The sequence below is a fragment of the Leptopilina boulardi genome, unplaced genomic scaffold (genome assembly GCF_019393585.1).
Source record: "Leptopilina boulardi isolate dan_hultmark-lab unplaced genomic scaffold, ZJU_Lbou_2.1 LbouV2_54, whole genome shotgun sequence".
Classification (NCBI taxonomy): Eukaryota; Metazoa; Arthropoda; class Insecta; order Hymenoptera; family Figitidae; genus Leptopilina; species Leptopilina boulardi.
This window is the reverse complement of record NW_026137999.1, coordinates 226986-241225: the sequence shown is the minus strand read 5'-3', so window position 1 is coordinate 241225 and position 14240 is coordinate 226986. Positions and strand designations below refer to the sequence as shown.

General features: G+C 32.4%; 3 protein-coding genes across 3 annotated transcripts; 1 reads left to right on the top strand and 2 right to left on the bottom strand.

The window, feature by feature from the left end:
• Nucleotides 1-2255: 2255 nt before the first annotated feature.
• Nucleotides 2256-3482, bottom strand: LOC127289995 (uncharacterized). Its single transcript, XM_051318331.1, has 2 exons — nucleotides 2840-3482; nucleotides 2256-2389 (listed from the first exon to the last, which is right to left on the bottom strand). Exons 1-2 carry the CDS (start codon nucleotides 3480-3482, stop codon nucleotides 2256-2258), a joined length of 777 nt encoding a protein of 258 aa, XP_051174288.1.
• Nucleotides 3483-8131: 4649 nt separating this feature from the next.
• On the top strand, nucleotides 8132-8635 carry LOC127289994 (uncharacterized). Its single transcript, XM_051318330.1, has one exon. The coding sequence runs from the start codon at nucleotides 8132-8134 to the stop codon at nucleotides 8633-8635; it is 504 nt and encodes a 167-aa protein (XP_051174287.1).
• Nucleotides 8636-9204: 569 nt separating this feature from the next.
• Nucleotides 9205-13035, bottom strand: LOC127289993 (uncharacterized). The gene is made up of 2 exons (XM_051318329.1): nucleotides 9936-13035; nucleotides 9205-9659 (listed from the first exon to the last, which is right to left on the bottom strand). The coding sequence occupies exons 1-2, from the start codon at nucleotides 13033-13035 to the stop codon at nucleotides 9205-9207; spliced, it is 3555 nt and encodes a 1184-aa protein (XP_051174286.1).
• Between the last annotated feature and the right edge of the window lie 1205 nt (nucleotides 13036-14240).

The window sequence follows — 14240 nt, the reverse complement described above, 5'->3', positions numbered from 1 at the left end:
CCTTTCAGCTTTCTTTTTTTTCAGTTTTCATATTTAATTTGTCTAATATTTCTCATAAGCGTTTTTATCACATAAGTATATTTTTAGCAATTTAAATTTTCTTTTATAATTTTTAAAAATGGATACCCCTCATAACACAAAAAATGAAGAGGATGAGGACCATCCAATTATCGATATCTATGATGAGGTTCCTATAAATAATGATGAAGTCACCATCGTGGACGACAATAATGACAGTCAGGCAGACACAATTATTATAAGTGACTCTGACTCAATTATTATAAATGACTCTGACTCACAGTCAGATGTCTCCCATAATTCTGATAATGATTCAGACTGCTTAATAATAGACGTTGACCCAGAAGAGGTTAGTTTTCAAAATCAAATTTAAAATTCTCGTAAATTATGATTTATAAAAGAATATGTACATATTTTTTTCTTGTTCTAGATGTTAGAGCTTTTAGAAGAACTGACACCAATTGAAGAGATGTACAATGTTATTGATGTAGATTTCAATGTAAATTTTGTTGTAGACTTTTTAAGACCTGCTACACCTTCTCCAAACATGTTATCAAATTGTGAAAACTAAATTTTATATGTGAAAATAGAGAAATTTTTTAATATTATTAGAGTATCAAATTTTTTCTATTCAAAGCCGAAAATATTTTGTATTTCACACCAATTTTGGTATACACCTGCGCCTGCGCATATAAGGTTGAGCGTTAAATCTGCGCGCGCATTATACGAGCGTCTTGAATTTATTGAAGGGGGCGGGTCATATTTGCGTGCGCATCACAATATGTGGTGGGGTTTATAAAAAAAGTGGGGTACCGATAATATAAGGCGATGCCGAGCCACTGGAGTCATTCTTTTTTTCAGGACTCCCTAGTATTAATAATTATAGACTTCTCACTCATTTACAGTACTTTTATTGCAGGTATTTCTAGTTTTAACTTTTTTCAAGTTTTTTTTTCCATTTAGCATTTTTATTTATAATTCTATTTTTAGCTATTACAGGGTTACTTTTTTAATTTCAGAGTTTTTTATCCTGTCTTTTATTTTAAAAAAATGGATCTCGAAAAAGTTAATGCAGTTGGTCGATTTGAAGGTTACCTGCCTACAAAACCTCTCGCAGAAATGACTAAAAATGGTCTTTATTATATCACCAAAATGAAGAAGGTTCAAACCAAATACGGACCGAGAATAATTGTTGAAGTAAATGCAGATTTTATAACATATTTACCATCGAGATTCGCCAAGCATTTTGACGATGAACCAAGCTCGCTGGAAATGATGCAAGAAGCAGCAATAGCCAAGCAGCTTCAAATGAAATATGAATCAATTTCAATTTGTAAAATAAAAATTGTAAAATAAATGTATGTATATAAAAAAAATGTTGAAAAATACAGAAAAATTTTATCTATAAAATTGGTTTTTAATTTTCTTTCCTCTCCCTAGTAGAAGTTAAGTAGTACAATAAGTTTATTTTCAGGTATTGTAAAATAATGTTTAATTTATTAAAAAAAAAAGGTTTAAAATTAAAAAACAACATATTTTGAATTCAATGTTATTAATGTTTATTTTTTTTAGAAACGTTTAAAAACTATTTACAAAAATGATTCACAATTTTCATAGAAAGATTTTAAATTAGTAAACGTAGAATCAACTTCATCAGTTTCTTTAACAATAGCACTTATATATTGGTTTGGAGGATCCAAAAACCAATTGCGAAGAATCTTTACATTTTTTACAGCACAATTATCATTATAAAGAGTATGATGCGTACATGTTAACAAATCAGATTTAATTTTTTTCAACGATGGACATTCAAAATCTTCTAAATTTTGTACATTTACTAAATATTTTTCTAGCCATGTCTTCTTTTCTAATCCTTTTACATAGATGACACTAGCGCCTCGTAATACATCTTGTAGAATGGGACGAAGTTCATCGTAAGAGACGTCTCCAGCTGTCCAATCTATTCCATGGTAATTGTGTGTTAACCAGCGATTTTCACTTTTATAGCGTCCTGGCAATGAATTCCACGTACAAGGTGATTCAAATAGGTAGACAAGTGGTTGAGCATCTGATTGAAGAGGAAGTATTGCCAACTCTTTGAAAATAAAATCGTTGTAGGGTCTTTTAAATCCTTGAACGTCCACAATGAACTCCATGTTGAATCAGAAATGAATTTTTGACTGAAAACTACTGCATTTATACCGAATTATACCCCCCACCACTTTACCCCCACTCCTCTACAGCAACTTCTTGACTACGCCGCTGATTGGTTTATATTGTACAACGCGGTCATGGATAATGAGGCAATATGCAGTGGTCTCAGCCGGCATATTATTTCCTGATTCAAATTCTAAACGTACATCTACTGATGCTTGTTTAAGAAACTCATTTTGTTTTGAACAATCAATAACAATTAGAGGAAATAGTTGTTTAAAAATAGCCCTTGTTAAAATAGGTTCTGAGTCTTTTCCATAGTAAGATGTTTGAAAATTAGCATACATTTCATAAAGCAGAGCATACTGATTTTGATCAAAGTTTAGATTTAAATTTCCATAAGGGTAATATTGTGAATTTAAAAATAGTTTAACATTTGTAATGTTACAATGATCAAAATGACAGGCATATTTTTTTCGTTTATCTTTTCTTGCTGTTTGAAATCCTACAATTACATATCGTGGTTTCTCCAATTGTGTTGATGTTTTTATTTGCCATAGGACTTTTGAACTTGTTGGAACTAACGGATACTCGTACATTTCCCATGATCGAAAACTTATTGAAATTAAAGGATCTTTTTCAATGAATTTTAATAATTTTATTTTACTATTATCAGCTGGTAAAACGTATGGTACCATCCATTCTAGTTTATTGATGAAAATTTTAAATTCTTCATCAGCTCCTTGTCCTGTTTGTATTATAGCATTAGTATCATTACGTGCTCTTGTTAAAATAAGTTCATGTTTAGCGTTCATAAGAATTTTCTTATAATCCTCAGCAAAACCAAAAATCATGCCAAGTGGTATTGTAACATCAAAATATCCATTTTCTAAAGTAATTCTTGAATCAGCTGAAATTTTTGAAAACCCTGCATTCTCACTTAGATTTAGCTGAGGTGGAGTCAGAGATACTAAATTTTTCATTATAGTTGTATGTCCAACGTATTTGCATCGATCAATCTCGATACCATTTAATTCATAGCGAATTTCATCAAATAAAAAACATATTGCATTGCTAGACAAGTGCACGTTTTCTGTAACGGCAATACCATCATTTTTAGTCAATTTTCCAAATATGTGCAATGAACTTTTACTCGGTAGAATACATAAATCTTGATGTTGAACTGCAATTCGAATTTCATCACTATTGTTAAAAGAGGATGAAGCATACGGTTGATGAGCATGAATTTCATAATGAGCTATTGACTCATCAAAATTCACTGCTGCTGGAATGTTGAGAATTTCGTCCATTTTTGTTGCAACAACACCCAAAAAATATATAAATTATTTGTCTTGGCGTTTTCCTTGAGGTATAACTTTTAGACCTAGTTTTTTCAGGAACAGGCAATTCTGAGGTGTTAACACCTTGTGAGACAAATTTAAACTGATTTGTCTTTGACATGTTGGTTGACTTTTATAGTTTCCACCAACTTTTTGATTATATACAATTCCCATTACATTGACTTTATGTGCAATCGGATAGTTATAGTTTCTCCTCGAAAATTAATCAAATCACCGTCCTGATCGACAATGCGGAGTTGAATATTATGTATTGTCTTGACAACAATCGGAAGGTAAATGACGTGTGCTGGCACTTCCACAATCTTATATCCTGGTGGAACGCTAGGGAAGAATTCATGGATGGTGTGGGCCTTTTGATTATTTATATACGCTCCAGATGTAATGCTACACTCAACTCTGACTGAATTTACCTTGAGAATTGCTACAGGTAAATCAGAGATGTGTGTTTCATTAGGTGATAATTTCCGCGGCATAAATCCCAATAATTTACCAATTGAATCTTTATGTTTAAAATCAATTGGTAAATTTGATTCAACTAAACAGCGTAATGTATTGTTATTAGGTTTTATACTAATAACAGTTCCAAGTTTCACAGAATCTTTTATACATGTTTCAATATCTTTAATTTCATAACTTCCAGTTGGTATATCAATTATATGATTACCAATGTAAAATTTATTGTTACCTTCATCAATATTGGGAATAGAATTAAAAGTCAGTAATTCAACAAGACCGAGGACATAATTTTTATTTGGATTAAGTTCTATTGGAGGGAAATATTCAGCTTCAAGAACTGAAGTGTTTCCAGTTAGTGTTAAAGTAAACGAATCACTCATGATGCTGTCAGTTTATATACTAAAAGATTACAAAAGTTACATGTTCTTATATAGACTAAAGCTACTCTTAACATCATTAAGTTGTTTACATAAAAATTTTAAACATAAATGTCCACACACATAAGTATCATAACTTTGATATCTCTCATGATTATATTTTATTAAGCTACCATCACCCAAGTATGTGATTAGATCTGTTGGTGGAGGAAGGTTGCCAAAACTATCAAAATACATTATTTCGTTATTACATTTTTTATATGCCACCCAATGTGTTCCTGGACCTTCTTTATTATCCAAGTTAATAATTCCAGACTCATATCGATAAGGTCCTTTAAAAGGTAGTTCATTTCGCATAAAAACTCCTCGAAAATATGGTATTTTCATAGTTTTAGCATATTTCAACAGATCAAAATCAGTTAGAGGACGGTGAGGTAGCTTCAATGCAAGTTTTTTTTCTTCCTTAATGTTGGTTTCTTCTTCTTTTTTAATCCTTTCCCCTGAATGTAGGGTTTAATATGAAGACCAAGTCCTTGTCGGTAGGGTTTGAGATGTAATCCTTTTCCAAGAGATATTGCTTCCATTGCTTTATTATGTCGTTGAGCTTCAACAAGTTGTTCCTTGGCAGTTTTAGCCTTATTTACAGCTTTCACTATACCTGAAGCTCCACCAGCAAGAGCTCCCAAAGCACTAAGTCCAGCAAAAATGGGAACTAGTGGTAAAATACCACCAACTTTAGAAGGTACAGGTAGAATTCGCGGTGACAAAATTTTTGATTTACCACCAGCATTCTTTATTGCTTCTTTTGCACCAATCAGAGCAGCTTGAATTGATTCTCCAGAATTATGATTAGGTAGCATACTTTTTTTAGCAGCATCAACAACTCTTCGTAATGCTAGTCGCTTTTTCTTACACATGGTTTTTCTTTTCTTCTTCATTGTAGACTTTTTCTTCCTTTTCATTCCCATACCTAATGTTGATTTAGCTTTCATCGTTCCAGATATCGCTAAAGCTGCTGCCTTTTCACTAATACTAGAATACTTAGATGTAACACGTTGCCACGCCTTTTCAGCTAGCTCTTGGTCTGCAACGTTTCTTGCTTTAATGTTTTCTCGATTTTGCGAATATGCAATATCATGTGCTTTACATGCAGCGTCTAATGGGTTAACACCTTTATCACCACGTGCTAATCTTTTTGTCAACTTTGTACCGGGTCCACAGAATTGGTATCCAGGTAAATGTAATTCAAAAGGTAAACTATTGATAATACGGTTAACTAACCCTCTACCACGACAAAGATGTTTTTTATCACTTCGATGTAAAATCATTCTACACTCTATGAAATTTGATGTGCAACTGACTGTAAGACTATAAAAGCCGAGTATTTATAGTTTACAGAGCAGTTACTGTCAAGATGCAGTTCACGAAACAACCTGTAGCACTCCCAATCACAAGTATTGACGTTGAAAGTAGTGAGAAAAAAATTCAACGTCATGGTAGCTTGTTTTCAGATAGCATCCGAGCTGTCTTTTGTGGTCCCTCAAATTGTGGTAAAACAAACGCTCTTCTCTCTTTAATCATACATCCAAATGGTTTAAGTTTTGAAAATATTTACCTATACTCTAAATCTCTGCAACAACCTAAATATGAATTTTTAGAAAATGTAATTCATGACGTGGATGGAATTGAATACTTTCCATTTAGTGAGCATGAAGAAGTAGTATCTCCAAAAGATGCTAAACCAAACTCAATATTCATCTTTGATGATATTGCTTGTGAAAAGCAAGACAATGTTAGAGCTTTCTTTTGTATGGGTAGACATGTAAATGTTGACAGTTTCTACTTGTGTCAAACATATGCTCGTATTCCAAAACACTTGGTGCGAGATAATGTAAATTTACTGGTGCTTTTTAGACAAGATGAAAAAAATTTAAAACATGTCTACGAAGATCATGTAAATACAGACATATCTTATACTTATTTCATTTTAAATTAGTATAGTTTATGTTATCAAGACGAAAACATGTATCGTAAAGAGCAAGAAACACTTCGTCAAATAGCAAAAGCAAGCGACGCTATTAGACGAAAACATCGCTTACTTAAAATGGGTAAGGAGGCTGCAGAGACATTGTTAAAAGAAACTCTGCAACCAATAGTTACACCTCTTCAAAAGTTGGCAAATGTAACTGAAACTCCTTTCAAAAATGTTAAAATTGAAAAATTCAAGAAAGATGATAATGATTTCTCTTTTTCAACTGCTGTTGACGATGATGAAGAATTTGATAAAACTCTACTAAATTCAACTTTACTTGATAAGAGCAATAACTTTGAAAAAGAAGAAGAAGATTATGAAAAAATTACAAATAAATTTATTTTTATGTTAGATAAAAATAGAAAACTGTTTGTAGATACGGTTTATGGAGTACGTAAACTTGCCAACGGTTCTTTTATGATTGGTGATACACCTATTGAATTTGAAGGTTCACATATTAAGCTTATTGGAAAGAAAAATTATTTAAAAACTGCTGGGTTACTCGAACTATTATTTAAACAAAAACCAAAAGAAGCTTTAATAAGTTCAGATGATTTTTCAAATTATAAAGAAATTCTCATTGCTACGAATGCACATCGAAAAAATTATAGTGCAAGTGAATCTGTCAACATAAGTAGAACTTCCAAGTACACTGATGTTGTTGCAAAACTTATTAAAAGTACACCAAAGAAAAGTGGTGGTGGTTCTTTAAAGAAGAAGAAGAAGCATAAAAATATATTACCACAATTTATGATTGCAAAAAGACAATTTAATCCAGACTACATCTATTGGGATGATCCAAATGAACTCGTTGACCGTTTACGACTACTCATAGGATCACAGCAAGCTGGTAATCCAAGTCATAATAATGAGATTATGTCAATTATCGAAGAACTTCGTGAAGCTCGAATTATATATTAAGAGAGAGCATATAGAAAAATTGCTTAGTATTACAATGAGCGTTGATGTGTTCGGACATTCTTTAACACGACCTGCTGCAAGTCGTGGACTACCTGGACCTTCTGGCATTGGATTTAAAGTTACTCCAAGTGGAGATTACAATATTGAAGGCAAAAGACTTTGTAACGTTCAAGACGCTGAAGAGCTTCATGATGCAGTAAATTTACGACTTGTACAACAAATTATCCGAAACGAGATAAAAACTATCTTTCAAATTACATCTTCTTTAAGATCAGCCATTGATGATTTGAATATTTTAATACAAGTTGTTGAAGATAGAGTTAACGAAAAACTAAAACAAATTGAATTCCAACAGAATATTATTATCAAGGAAACTACATTTATTCCAAATGATGAATGATAAAAAGTTAACAGTTGTAACTGAACTGCATAAACAAGCGAGAAGGAATTTCCCTCGTCGTAAAGTTCAAATGCGTGGCATAGATGAAACCTGGCAAGCAGATTTGGTAGAAATGATACCTTACTCCTATTCCAATAAAGGTTTCAAATACATGCTCACAGTAATAGACATATTTTCTAAATATGCCTGGGCTGTACCTGTAAAAAGTAAAAATGGAAAAGATATTTCTTTAGCCATGAAATTAATATTAAAAGAAGGTCGCATTCCAAAAAATTTACACACTGATAGAGGCAAGGAATTTTATAACTCTGAATTTCAGAGTTTAATGCAAGAATTCAATATTAATCTCTATTCGACTTATAGTAATTTAAAAGCATCAATTGTTGAAAGGTTTAACCGCACTCTAAAAAATATGATGTGGCCTGAATTCAACTTACAAGGCAATTACAAATGGATTAATCTTTTACCAATTCTCATATCAAAGTACAATAATAAAAAACATCGTACGATTGGTATGAAACCTAAAGATGTCACCGTAGAAGATACAAGAGAACTGATGAGACGCATCCGTAAACTAACAAGAATTCCACTGAGAAGACAAAAATTTAAAGTTGGAGATAGAGTTCGAGTCAGCAAACATAAAAACATCTTTGAAAAAGGATACACCCCCAACTGGACAACGGAAATATTCACTGTAGATCAAGTTAAACGAACAAAACCAGTTACATACAAACTTACAGATTATGAAAATCATCCAATCGAAGGTGGTTTCTACGAAGAAGAACTATTAAAAGTTAAATATCCAGATGTTTACCTCGTCGAGAAAGTCCTTAAAAGCCGTGGCAACAATGTATATGTAAAATGGCTTGGATTTGACAACTCACACAATAGTTGGATAAAAAAATCTGATATGTAATATATATATATATAAATAGTTAAAATAAAGTCAAATATAGTTAAAAAAAATTTAAAAATAGTTAAAGATAAGTTAAAAATAGTTAAAATAAAGTTAAATATAGTTAAAAAAAGTTAAAATAAAGTTAAAAATAGTTAAAGATAAGTTAAAAATAGTTAAAGAAAAGTTAAAAATAGTTAAAGAAAAGTTAAAAATAGTTAAAATAAAGTTAAAATAAAGTTAAAAATAGTTAAAATAAAGTTAAATATAGTTAAAAAAAAGTTAAAAATAGTTAAAGATAAGTTAAAAATAGTTAAAATAAAGTTAAAAATATTTGAAAATAGTTAAAATAAAGTTAAAAATAGTTAAAAATAAGTTAAAAATAGTTAAAGATAAGTTAAAAATAGTTAAAGATAAGTTAAAAATAGTTAAAATAAAGTTAAATATAGTTTAAAAAAGTTAAAAATAGTTAAAAATAGTTAAAATAAAGTTAAAAATGTAACTAGATTAAGGTTCTAATAAATAAACATAATATGAAATGTACAGTATCTTTTATTAAAACACCTTTTTATTTCCAAATAATCATTTATTTACAATTCCATAGCTTCATCATTAATTTGTGTAATTTTACAATGTCCCCATGCAAGGGTATCGGTACTATTGGATAACAGAAATCTTTTATCGTCGTAAGGACTTAAAGCTATTTTTGTTTGTTTTAATGTTTGAACATTGTGAAGTTTCGATCTGATACAATATTGAGTTCGCGATTGCATTTTAACGTTTCGTAAACAATATGTGTAGTCATCAAAGGTAATAGTTTTCTTTACAACCGCAGATTTCACACCTTTTGCTTTTTTAATAAAATCTTGATCTTCCACTCGCACACTGTACATTTTGCTCCGCAAGCCAACAAATTCAGTAACAATTTTTCCACTGCACTCATCTTTCATTAAACCTAAAATTTTTTTGTTGGCTTGCGGAATACCGTAAACGTTATTTACAGGGTAATCGGAAGTGTCGTATTTGTGGATATCTGCTTTCATGTCTGCAAAGATGTCACAACATTTAATTTCATAAATCAGACTGTCGGTGTCGGTATACAATAACTTACAATTTGTTTTGTCATACTTTTTTAAAATATAATCATAGTGAAAATCGTAGATTAAAGTTTTTGAAACGTCTAAAACGGTTAAGCCAACATATAGTGGCTTGTTCATTAGAACTTCTACTTTTCTAAGTTCCACAGCAACCAAATTTTCATTGAAAATGGCCCTGCTGTGGAAATTAGGTTTTGAGATTAAGGCTTCAGCTCCATATCTACCCTCCCACTTTGTCACAAGTTTAATGTCTACATGTTTTCGCACGTTCTCCATTGTTTTTCCGAATACCGCATTGTTCATTAGTTTAAATAAGTTTTTCTCGAATTCATTGTTAGCATTAGTTCTTCGCATGGTATTGAAATCAATGTAGCTTTTTAACCATGTGGATTGATTAAATTTTAAAACGCGATGAATTTTAATTAAAATAAGGCCGTTGGTAATAGCTTGTTTCAATGCTCGGTAATGGAGAACGTGCTTTCTCTTCGGTAGAAGGGTAGTTAGGAGCTTCTCCTCTTTGGACCCTGGTGGCTTCGAGCGTTCAGGGCAAAACGGAAAGTCACTATGTTTATCATGTAATTCCTCGGGGTAATCTAAGTCGACTTCTAAAATGTAACCAATTGGTGCATCATCTGCAACATTAAAATCAAAATTATTGTCAACATTTTCTACCCACTCGAAGCCACCAAAGGGAAGCGACTGAATCATGGCCCAACCATATAGGTTGTTTGCATCAAAGTATACGATATAAGATGTCTCCTCACTTGCATCATATTTCTCCATGTACGGATTATTAGCTTTCGCGTATCGATTGGTGCATTGACTTACTCCACCTCTTATTCCGCGTTCAATAAACATTACCATGTCGATGTCTGTGAGGAGTTCCAATCTTATATTCGTATACTTTAACATGGCATCCCATGTCAGTCCTGGCGTTGTACAATAATGCGCAGGATCAAGACCGTACGCGAGTAAACACTGATCCCTGAAATTTTCAAAAATATCCGCGAGTAACAATACATCGGTTTGCATGTACAAATACACATAATCACCAAGATTTTGACAGTTGAATTCACTCCACACATTTTGCGCATGTACATAATCATTATCTGAAATATTAGAATCATTCAAAGTGCTATAAAAATTTTCTTTTGACGGTAATTGAGTTTCATCGAGCTTTTCCCTCGAGTCAATGTACTCATAGGGAAAAACTCCTTTTCGCGTTAACAATTGAATTTTGTCGTTTCTGTAATTGGAAAAAACCGAATTAACAATTTTATATTCGTTGAGATAGGACGCTAACTTGTCCAATGATGATGCCATGAATTTAAAGGAATCAATGAATCGAAATTTGATTAAACTATTTTTAATATTTTTTGTAAAGCTGATATACTTTTCTTTGTTTATAGGAAGTAGATCAACTCTACCTTCAAACTCAGTAGCAATAGCTTTAATAATAAAATGAGCGTCATAACCGCTAAGGTTATGAAAAACAACAGGTATGGTCGGTGATTCATGGTAACTAACATTGCAATTTTGATGCGCAGCACCTCGGTACTTCCCTGTTAGATGGTTGTGGTCTCTTACTTTTACTTCACCTTGCACGATTTTTTTTTGACAAATATGACAAGTATTAGCATTTTTAAAATCAACTAATTCTTGTGAGGTTAATGCTGGCATGGGTTTAAAATTCTTTAAAATGAGCTCTGCTTTATCTGCTAAATTTTTTAACTCTTTTGAAAACCATTTAGCAGGATCTTCGTCATCTTTTGGGGATGCTTTATATGTGGACAATGAGTCATCAAAGCCACACTTTAAATAATATCCAATACTGAGCGTTTTATGATTTTGCAAAACCTCAGTATTGCATGCTTCTTGTGGTGCTTCCGCAGGAATCAAAAGACTCTCACAATCAGCATAAATGATAAAAGGCACGCGCTCCTTATTTTGATAATTCTTAAACTCAACAGTATTTTTACCTGGTTGCGGTAATCTGATCCTTGTATCATTTAATTTTTTGCATGTTTCCTCGTGTTCTGTAAGCTGCAATTTGTCTCTAAAATAATGGAGACAACGATCACAAATAAACTTTTTATTTTTCTTCTTCGACAGCTGTGATCCAACCAATCTGGATAGATCTTTTATCCAAACATAGTGGTAGTTAAAAGATATGATTGGTAAATCATCTTCCTCTTCTGAGCTAAGACTTTCATCAATGTAATGATCTTCTATGCGTAAAAGATTAATATGATTTATTCTCTTTTGTGATGTAAGATGTAGAGGATAGACACTAAAATTTTCTTTCTTTTTCGACAAACCATAGACATTAACTGAAATATTAACGTTTTGAGACTCAAATTTTGAAATATCTTTGAGGGCAACAGGAAACTCAATTCCTAAAAAATTAAGATCACCTTCATAAGACTTATACTTTGAAACTCGTTCCGCGTTCTTTTCAACTTGATGTAAAGCAGATAAAATTGCCCATTTAAAGCATTGATTATCACTATTTTTTATATTAACACAAGCATGTTTTTTATTAATAGAAGATGGTAAATTGATGTAGGAACTTGCGCGCATAGGGTTAAATTTGTTAATGTTAACCTCTAACCTATGAATTGAATCAAGTTTCCAGTTAGAGTCCTTCTCCTGGAATTCTTCGATTCTTTTCAAAGTTATTTGTTTAACATTAACATTGTACCAGTCATCTAACGGGGTTGTTAATAAAATTTCATCCGTTTTCGCGATAAAAGTTTTTAAGTCGGATTGTTCTTCTTTACCATTAATTAAATCTTTTTTAAATTTCGCACCCAACACAGTATACACTTTTAAAGGACCATACTTGTTTAATGCTTTTTCAATATTTAATTTAAATAAAGCGTAGGCATCATCAAGGAACTCGTTAATATCCTTGTAATCTAAATTTATAATAGCACTGGTTTGCAAACGATTATCGAATGCTTCATCAAAATCCACCCATTTCATTCTAGAATTAGTCACTTGCACACCCGCACCACGTTTCATTAGAGCATCAAAATGGCAACGCAAGTATTCTAATTTTTGATCTAAATTCAAACATCTAGATCTTTGAGAAGTAGTTAAAGATGATCTTCGCAAAAAATTTCTAAAAATATTTTTATACCTTTGACACTTATTTTGCCATTCGAATGCGGTAATGAGCTTCTCATCAACCGCCATTGACATTGTAATAATGAGCTGCTGCTCCGCGGATTTAATAAAGTTGTCAGATTCCTGACAAATTTCAATAAATTCATCAATCTCGATTCGTTGCCGAGACTTTTTTACCGCCTTACATTTAGGCATCTTAAAAGATAAATCTAAAAAAAAATACCTAAAATAGAAAAAACCCACCACCTCCTGAAAAGAAAAAAAAACTTAAAACAAAATACCCACTACCTGAAAAGAAAAAAAAACCTAAAACTAAAACCAAAATACCCACCACCTGAAATAAAAATAATAAACGAAAAACAAAATCTGAAATAAAAATAATAAACGAAAAACAAAATCTGAAATAAAAAAAGAGAACCTAGAATAGAAAAAAAGCTGAAATGAAATGCTGTGGAAGTACTGCGCTAGACCTGTAAACAGAAAGCAGTGATGCTGGTGGCCCGAGCGCTGTGCTATATACCCTACTTCCCACTATGAGGCACCCCACTACCGCGATCCCAACTACGACGCGCCCCACTACTCAAGCGACGCGCGCAACCAGGTGGGACTGCCGCTGCGCGCTCTGCTGTAGGCATGGGAGGGAGTCCCCGGCTGAGTTCACATCGATGCGGGGAGAGACGATACTCAGCATATGAACCCAGCGCTGGCAGCGGCATAGACGCAACCAGCAATGGGGATCCCTCTCGATGTTTTTTCCATACAGGTTTAGATATACATTGAAATTTTAAACTTTAAATTAACTTTAAAATAGGTAAAATAAAATAGCGCCATCTTGCGGTGGCAGCTGAAACTAACTCGGTCGGTAATTTAAGCGGGAAATTTAAAAACCCCCACTTTAAATTAATAGAAAAAAAATAATTTTTAATTTAGCGTAAAAATAAAATAGCGCCATCTTGCGGTGGCAGCTGGAACTAACTCGGTCGGTAATGTAGAACACCAAGCCACTTGAACACAAAAGTTTAAAAATTCAAATTTCCCGCCAAGGGGGGTTGAATTGGCCGGTAAAATGCCAAGCCACTTTTAAAAATTCAAATTTCCCGCCAAGAGGGTTTGAATTGGCCGGTGGCGCCATCTAGAGGTGGCAACCAAAAGTAACTCGGTCGGTAAAGTAGATTTCTACATTACCTACTCGGTCGGTAAGTGAGCCAGAACCCGCCTTGTTACACTACTTTTATTTTTAATTAATATTCAAACAAATGAATATTCTGTAAAAATAAAATTTCCTCACTTATCCATTTAAATCGATTCGACAGAAATATTCAACATAATATTAACAGAATAATACCACAATTTTTTCACGAGATTAAATGTAAACTGATTGATTAAAACTATTATATTTT

What these genes read in the sequence shown, in the direction of transcription:
- LOC127289995 (XM_051318331.1), bottom strand. Translation starts at nt 3,482, where the DNA reads ATGGACGAAATTCTCAACATTCCAGCAGCAGTGAATTTTGATGAGTCA. An exon ending in CGTTTTACCAGCTGATAATA is followed by an intron (nt 2,390 to 2,839) that starts GTAAAATAAAAT and finishes TTCTTAAACAAG; the next exon opens with CATCAGTAGATGTACGTTTA.
- LOC127289994 (XM_051318330.1), top strand. Translation starts at nt 8,132, where the DNA reads ATGATGTGGCCTGAATTCAACTTACAAGGCAATTACAAATGGATTAAT.
- LOC127289993 (XM_051318329.1), bottom strand. Translation starts at nt 13,035, where the DNA reads ATGCCTAAATGTAAGGCGGTAAAAAAGTCTCGGCAACGAATCGAGATT. An exon ending in ACTTGTGACAAAGTGGGAGG is followed by an intron (nt 9,660 to 9,935) that starts GTAGATATGGAG and finishes ACATCTTTGCAG; the next exon opens with ACATGAAAGCAGATATCCAC.